The following is a 6,432-nucleotide window of genomic DNA, read 5'->3' as shown; positions in this document are numbered from 1 at the left end:
TGCCTTACCAACATGAGGGTTTGTGACTCCTTGAACTAGTGCAAGATGTGGAAGATGATCACTACAAGAAATCTGTTAATACATGACAGATCTAGTCCATCACAGATCAATGAAAAACTGTCATGGGTGCCCTTACATGACGGACATGAAATCCGTCATGTATATCGCGTCATAATTTGACATCGTATCTTCGTTGACGGTTCTTGGCCGTCATGGATCTGCACCAGGCCCGCCCAAGCCCACACTTCTGTGACGGGAATAATCCGTCATGGACTGACGCCGCGTAGGATTTTGATTGACATGTCTGCCTACGTGGATACTATTTTCTGTCACAAAAATCGTCATCGATTTGGACACAATTTAAATTTGGCCGAGCACAATAGCCCATTCATTTCTGCCTCGTTAGCCCATTTATTTCTGCCTAATTTTGACCAATCATGTTTTTAGCATAATGGGTCTCACAAACCCAAATGCCAATTTTTTCCCAAGAGGAAGCATATGGAAACTATTATAGCATTACATAGTTAATCCAGTTTGCAGCCATCCATATGTAAATACAATATAGGAGTTTATAAAATCATCTACAAAATGATAACTTACAACATAGATTGAAATATATCACAAAACAAGGTTAGGAACCAGTACAATCCATTTTACATCAACATAACATATAAACTATTTAGGTTGTTATTCATGTTCTTGCCATCGGTCCTCCTGTGACAACTATCATGTCGTGGCTGATTGTGATGGCAGCACCAAGTAGCTTGCTACCTAATCTTACCTAGCATATTTACAAGAACCTTGTTAGATATTTGTACATATGAATAGATCATAGAAATAAGAGAATTACAAAAAAATTAAAAATAAACTATATGTTGTCCAAAATTCTTAAATCTTGTAGTGCCTACGAATGAGAATAACATTGATCTGAACTAAGGAAGATTAACAAGTCAAATATACATAACCTCACTCACACAAACATGTAAAACAAGTTTGCGCATAACTAAATTTATTAATTGAACTTTCACTTGATTGTAAAAGAATGCTTGGTAAATGAAGTAATTCATAAACAAGTATGCCATCATATATGCATTGTCAAAAAATAGCATGCTTCACACATTCTGGCCTGCAATAACTAGTTCAAATATACAAATAACCTCACTATCAATTACAAAGAATTGCAATTTGTTCATAAAACAACAATATGAAGAAAGCCAAAATAGGCACTTGAGGACGAATCAATCGAATTAGGAGGTATATTAATATGTGAGAGATAATTCATCATCACTGCATGTATATTAATAGTTCAAGCATGTATATGCATCAACAGAAAAACAACATATGCTAAGACGTGTGTTGTTCTAATGTCATACTACATGCATGATAAACAAAGTTATAGTGCAGACACCTAGTGCTATACAAATTCAGTTTCCTAGAAGCAAGGATGCCAGGAAGCACATGGTATATAGATTAATTGACCTTCAGTTTTAGGCCAACAACATCATTCAGGGTGCACTTATGAAACAGGGGTGTTCAGATTTACGACCTGCTGACCTGGCTCGACTTGGACGCTTCCATCAACTTCCTATTGCCTCGGCATATTTGCTGGTTCACACTGGCAGCCAGCAATCGACATCACCATCATACATTCACTTCTCTGCTATACCTATCAAATCAAACACTAAAAAATTACTAAGTGAAACAAGCTACGCTGTGCATATTAACCAAGAAAATTACCACAATTGAACAACTGAAATATTAACCCAGAAAATTATGAACTACAAAATACTTCCTTCAATTTGAGAGGGGCGTTTTGGAGCTCGGGCTCAGCTGTACCCATAATCTAAGTCGTTCATTACTGTCTCGGGATGTGAACAAAGCCTGCTGTGATGTCAGATACGAGCGTGGGTTAAACAGCGGAACGCGTAAATACGGTATGAAATAGTTGGCAATACATGGGGTCGACGAGCGGCAGCGGGACGGACGTCGCGGCGGTTTTATCTGGGCCGTGGACCAACACGTCGGCTTTCCGTCTAGGTCGTGGACCAGGTAGTTTGCTTTTACAGTCTGGGCCTGGGATCAGATAAGGGGCCTGGGACGGTGCGCGGAATCTGTGCCGTCGTGTCGGTCCAAGGGAAAACCCTCGTGTGCACGAAAAAAAAGAAAAAGTAAGATTCGTCCTAGCTCGTTGGAGAGGGCCGTGTCCGCCGTGCTAACCTAGAGCGAGAGCGACTTGAAGGCGACAGTGCTGCCGGGGATGGATTACCTGATCGGCGGTGCCTGGAATTGCAAGGCAGGCTAGCGACGGATGGACGCGGAGGGAATGGAGTTCCTTCTCGACGCGGTGAACAGGTTTGTTCCAGGCAGATCTCTGCAAATTTTGTTATCATGGATTGCATCCGGCGGCGAGGTTGAAGATCTGCTCGACCTAGTGCCAGCGAATCTGACACCTATTGCCGGCGATTCGGCGTTCCTCTCGCAGATTTCCCGTACGGGAGGAATTTGCTGACAGCCTTGAGCACCCAGATCCTGTGCCTCTCCTCTATTTGCTGCAGAAGGGGAGTTCAGCAGAAGATGGCGTTGAGGCCAATGGTGTTTCTGGGCTGGCTCAAGTGGACAACGAGGGGGTAGCTGCAAACCGAGAAGATCGTGAACATCGGCCCCGTGCAGAATCTCCGGCGAGGTCTGCTCAATCAACGGACAGGGTGAATCCGCAAGCCCCCGGCTGGACAAAAAGGTAAGAAAACTTGTTTTCCTTCCTTGCATTTTTTGATTGGAAATATGGTTTCACATGAGCGTCACGTATATTTGCAATAACGTATAAGTTGGGATAGAAAACAAGCGGATTGGGCAGAATCAATGTTAGCAAACATGTGGTTGGATTTGGCAACACCTGTGAAAATTAGCTTGAAATGAGGGAAAAGTAGGATTTACAATTGGGTTGTACAAATTAGCTTCACCTGATGGCGTTGCAATCATCTTGACGATGAAAAAAATTAGGCTGCTAGTCAGGTTGGGAGAAATAAAGTTCAAGGCACCAAATTCCTCCGTTAGGAAGATCTAATAAGAACAGTGTTTTCCCCCACATAAGTGAGAGAAGAGTGTACCATACTGCTCTTGTGTTTATTCAATTTTGCCGATATACAAACTGAAACTGAAATAATACTGGAAATAGAGAACTAACTAGATCAACCATACAAGCGGGACCAGAAAATGATGAAAATGCTTACATTTACCATTTACTGCTGTGCACATGCAGGCTGCGGCTCGGAAGCGCACCTCCGGACCGAGTGCCATGCCCATCGAGGATGAGCGCTCTCGAGATTTCGATACGCAAATATGCGAAGCAGCCTGACAAAAGCGTCGTTAGGCCTGAGCTAGGGCTCAGTTTTGATTCGTTAGGGGAGGCGTATGACTTCTACAACCTATACTCATGGGAGGCCGGTTTCGGAATAAGATATGGGAAAAGCAGACTCAACGCCGGCCGGACAAAAACCATGCAGGAGATTGTTTGTGGTTGCTCGGTGAGTACATTATTTGATGCGTGCACAGGAAAGCCTATATGGTACTGCATATGAACAGGATTACTTATTGGACACGGTGATAAGCTGATTTTTGACATGTCTTATTTGGTGGTGTGCAGGGAAAACCTGAAACAGAAAACAGTAGGTCCTGCAGATGTGAGTGCCTAGCTTTGATCAGGCTCCTGCGTGCATCGGACAACAGCTGGTACATAACAGAGCACCGAGCGAGTCACAACCATTCCATGTCGCTAACAATGGGAGAGAAGGTGCACTGGCCGTCTCATAAGCACATTGATGTATACACCAAGTATTTGATAAAGCAACTAAGGGAGAACAATGTTAATCTTGGGAAGGTTTACAACATTATTGGGAGCTTCTTTGGGTCAGTAGAGAAGGTACCATTCACTAAAAGGACGCTCAGAAATATTTGTGGGAAGATTAGCCGTGAGCAAGCTGAGGACGATGTCCGGAAAACACTGCAGGCGTTTGCTGACATCCAAGCAAACGACCCTGGATTTTCCTATGTGGTGTTGGCAGAGAAAGACAACAAGATTCGAAACCTCATGTGGGCTAACGGCAGCAGCCGGATGCAATACAAATTCTTTGGTGACGCAGTTACCTTCGATACCACTTATCGGACCAACTTGTACGATATGCCGTTTGGGCTATTTGTAGGAGTTAACAACCACTACCAGAGTATCATATTGGCAGGGGTTTTGATGCGTGACGAATTAGAAGAGAGCTTTGAATGGATGTTGGAGGAGTTTGTCCGTATGATGGGCGGCCCTGCGCCGAAAACAATACTAACAGGTAGTGGGGCACTGGAAAAATTATTAGTTGTGTTCCTTGTCAATTTGGGGGGCTATCCTCACTGAATACAATGTCATTGCTCACTTTATATTTTTGAAGCTCAGTTGTCTGATTGGAATCCTTCTTTTCTGTTTACAGATCAATGCAGAGCCATGGAGGTTGCAATCAAGAGAACTTATCCCGATACAGTCCACCCTTGGTGCAAATGGCATGTCCTGAAAAAGGCGAAGGAAACGGTAGGTCCGTTGTACACCAAGAAGAGTGACTTCCAGGCTGAATTCCACAAAGTTGTTAACCACATGCTAACCGAGGAAGAGTTTGAGTCAGCCTGGGAAGCGCTGCTCGATAAGTACAGTTTGAGGAATCATAACTACATGGCCCAAATCTATGAGACCAGAAGGAAATGGGCAAAACCATATTTCAGGGGCGTGTTCTGTGCAAAAATGACAAGCACTCAAAGGAGCAAGAGCGCAAACCACATGCTCAAATCGTACATCTCACCTGCCAGCCCAATGCATGTTTTCGTCAGGCAATACGTGAAACTGCAATTTGATCGTGAACGCGACGAAAGCTACGAGGAGAAGAGAACTATGATTGTAAGTAGTTTCTTGTCGTACACACCATGCTGTCGTGCACGAATAGGAACTGATTTTGCTTTGTCGGTTAGTTTGTGGATATAATTTATACAATTCTTAAATTTACTGCTGTATTTTCATTGCAGGGCGGTGTGGTCAGACGTACTAACCTTGCAATAGAGCGTCACGCCAGCAAGGTTTATACAAGGAGCATGTTTGAGGAATTTGGGCGACTACTGATCGAAGCAACCGCATACAATGTTACTGAAGTGGTAAAGATGAAGAAGTACATCACGACTCACAACAATGCCGCAAAGAGAGAGAAGTGGAGCAGAGTTGAGTATGAGGTGACCATTAATGATGACCAATCAATATTCACCTGTGAGTGCGGCCAGTTTGAGCACATGGGGATGATATGCAGCCATACGTTGAGGGTAATCTGCCATAAAAATATGCACATATTTGACATGAAAATGAATGGAGTAACTGAAAAAACCCTGACTAACATGTGGTCCTCTGTCATGCAGGTTATGGAAATTCTTCATCTAGAAGAGATCCCTAAATACCACATCCTAAAACGGTGGACAAGGGACGCGAGAGACATACTACCAGGTCACTTGTCCAGTACCAGAGAGACAATTCACAGAACCAGTCGTGCGGCTGGGGGACGCAAGTGCTGCATGCTATGATCACGTCAACGCTGCCCTGGATTCTGTGATTCGGAGCGCAGCGCCTTTGGCAGAGAAATGTGATGGACTGGCTTTCGAGGATCGCGTCATTCCAATAGCCGACGGCGAACAAGCAATTGCTGATCATGAGGCCGACCGTTGTCCAAGTGCTGGAAATTCTTTCAGCACGAATGCCATGCAGTGCCTCACAGCGCCTGAGAAGCGTAGAGGCCCTGGGAGGCCTACTAACAGCAGGGACAAGGCATCATACGAAGGGCTGAGTAAGAGAACAAGGTTCTGCAGCATATGTCACCGTGAAAGGCTCAAGAAAACGACCTGCCCAGAAAGAGATGTGCCGAAGAAACCGCGAAAGCCTGGTAAATGCAAAAACTGCGGGATAGAAGGCCACCGACGTACCACATGCACGAGACCGCTTGGGTTTGCAGAGAAATGATATAGGTTTTTCCATTCTTGTGATTTTCGTGTTTGTTTGTAAACTAGGTACGAGTGCGACGCACATGAGCTGAGTTTATCTGTGCTTATCATCCGGCAAGGCCAAAAAACTTTTTTTACTGTTGTACGTCTTGTGATAAAACTGAAATTATATGTTGGTGAGTGAGAAAACCTGTGTGGTTTGCCGTCTGTGTCATGACAATACTTATATGATTTGTTCCTATATGGTTCAAGTGCCTGATGTCACGTTTGCTGGCCTGGATCCGCTTAGGACATGTATGAAGCTCCACAGCATGCACGCGGCGTCAGCGTGTGCCATCTCTGGGCGTGCCCACATATTCAAAATTCAAAAAGGTACTAAATGCAGGAAAAGGGCGCCCTTCGGGCTGGCACAAGGCGCAG

General features: G+C 44.3%; 1 protein-coding gene across 1 annotated transcript; it reads left to right on the top strand.

The window, feature by feature from the left end:
* Positions 1–2,137: 2,137 nt before the first annotated feature.
* On the top strand, positions 2,138–6,215 carry LOC123040487 (protein FAR1-RELATED SEQUENCE 12). The gene is made up of 7 exons (XM_044463324.1): positions 2,138–2,352; positions 2,483–2,737; positions 3,260–3,524; positions 3,644–4,334; positions 4,473–4,930; positions 5,056–5,343; positions 5,437–6,215. The coding sequence occupies exons 1-7, from the start codon at positions 2,309–2,311 to the stop codon at positions 5,596–5,598; spliced, it is 2,163 nt and encodes a 720-aa protein (XP_044319259.1). The 5' UTR covers positions 2,138–2,308; the 3' UTR covers positions 5,599–6,215.
* Positions 6,216–6,432: the final 217 nt, after the last annotated feature.

This window comes from Triticum aestivum, chromosome 2B (genome assembly GCF_018294505.1).
Source record: "Triticum aestivum cultivar Chinese Spring chromosome 2B, IWGSC CS RefSeq v2.1, whole genome shotgun sequence".
NCBI lineage: Eukaryota > Viridiplantae > Streptophyta > Magnoliopsida > Poales > Poaceae > Triticum > Triticum aestivum.
This window is presented reverse-complemented; position numbering and strand designations above follow the sequence as displayed.

Coding starts and splice junctions, on each gene's coding strand:
- LOC123040487 (XM_044463324.1), top strand. CDS start 2,309: ATGGACGCGGAGGGAATGGAGTTCCTTCTCGACGCGGTGAACAG. Junction 3,525..3,643: donor AGATTGTTTGTGGTTGCTCG/GTGAGTACATTA, acceptor GGTGGTGTGCAG/GGAAAACCTGAAACAGAAAA. Junction 5,344..5,436: donor TATGCAGCCATACGTTGAGG/GTAATCTGCCAT, acceptor TCTGTCATGCAG/GTTATGGAAATTCTTCATCT.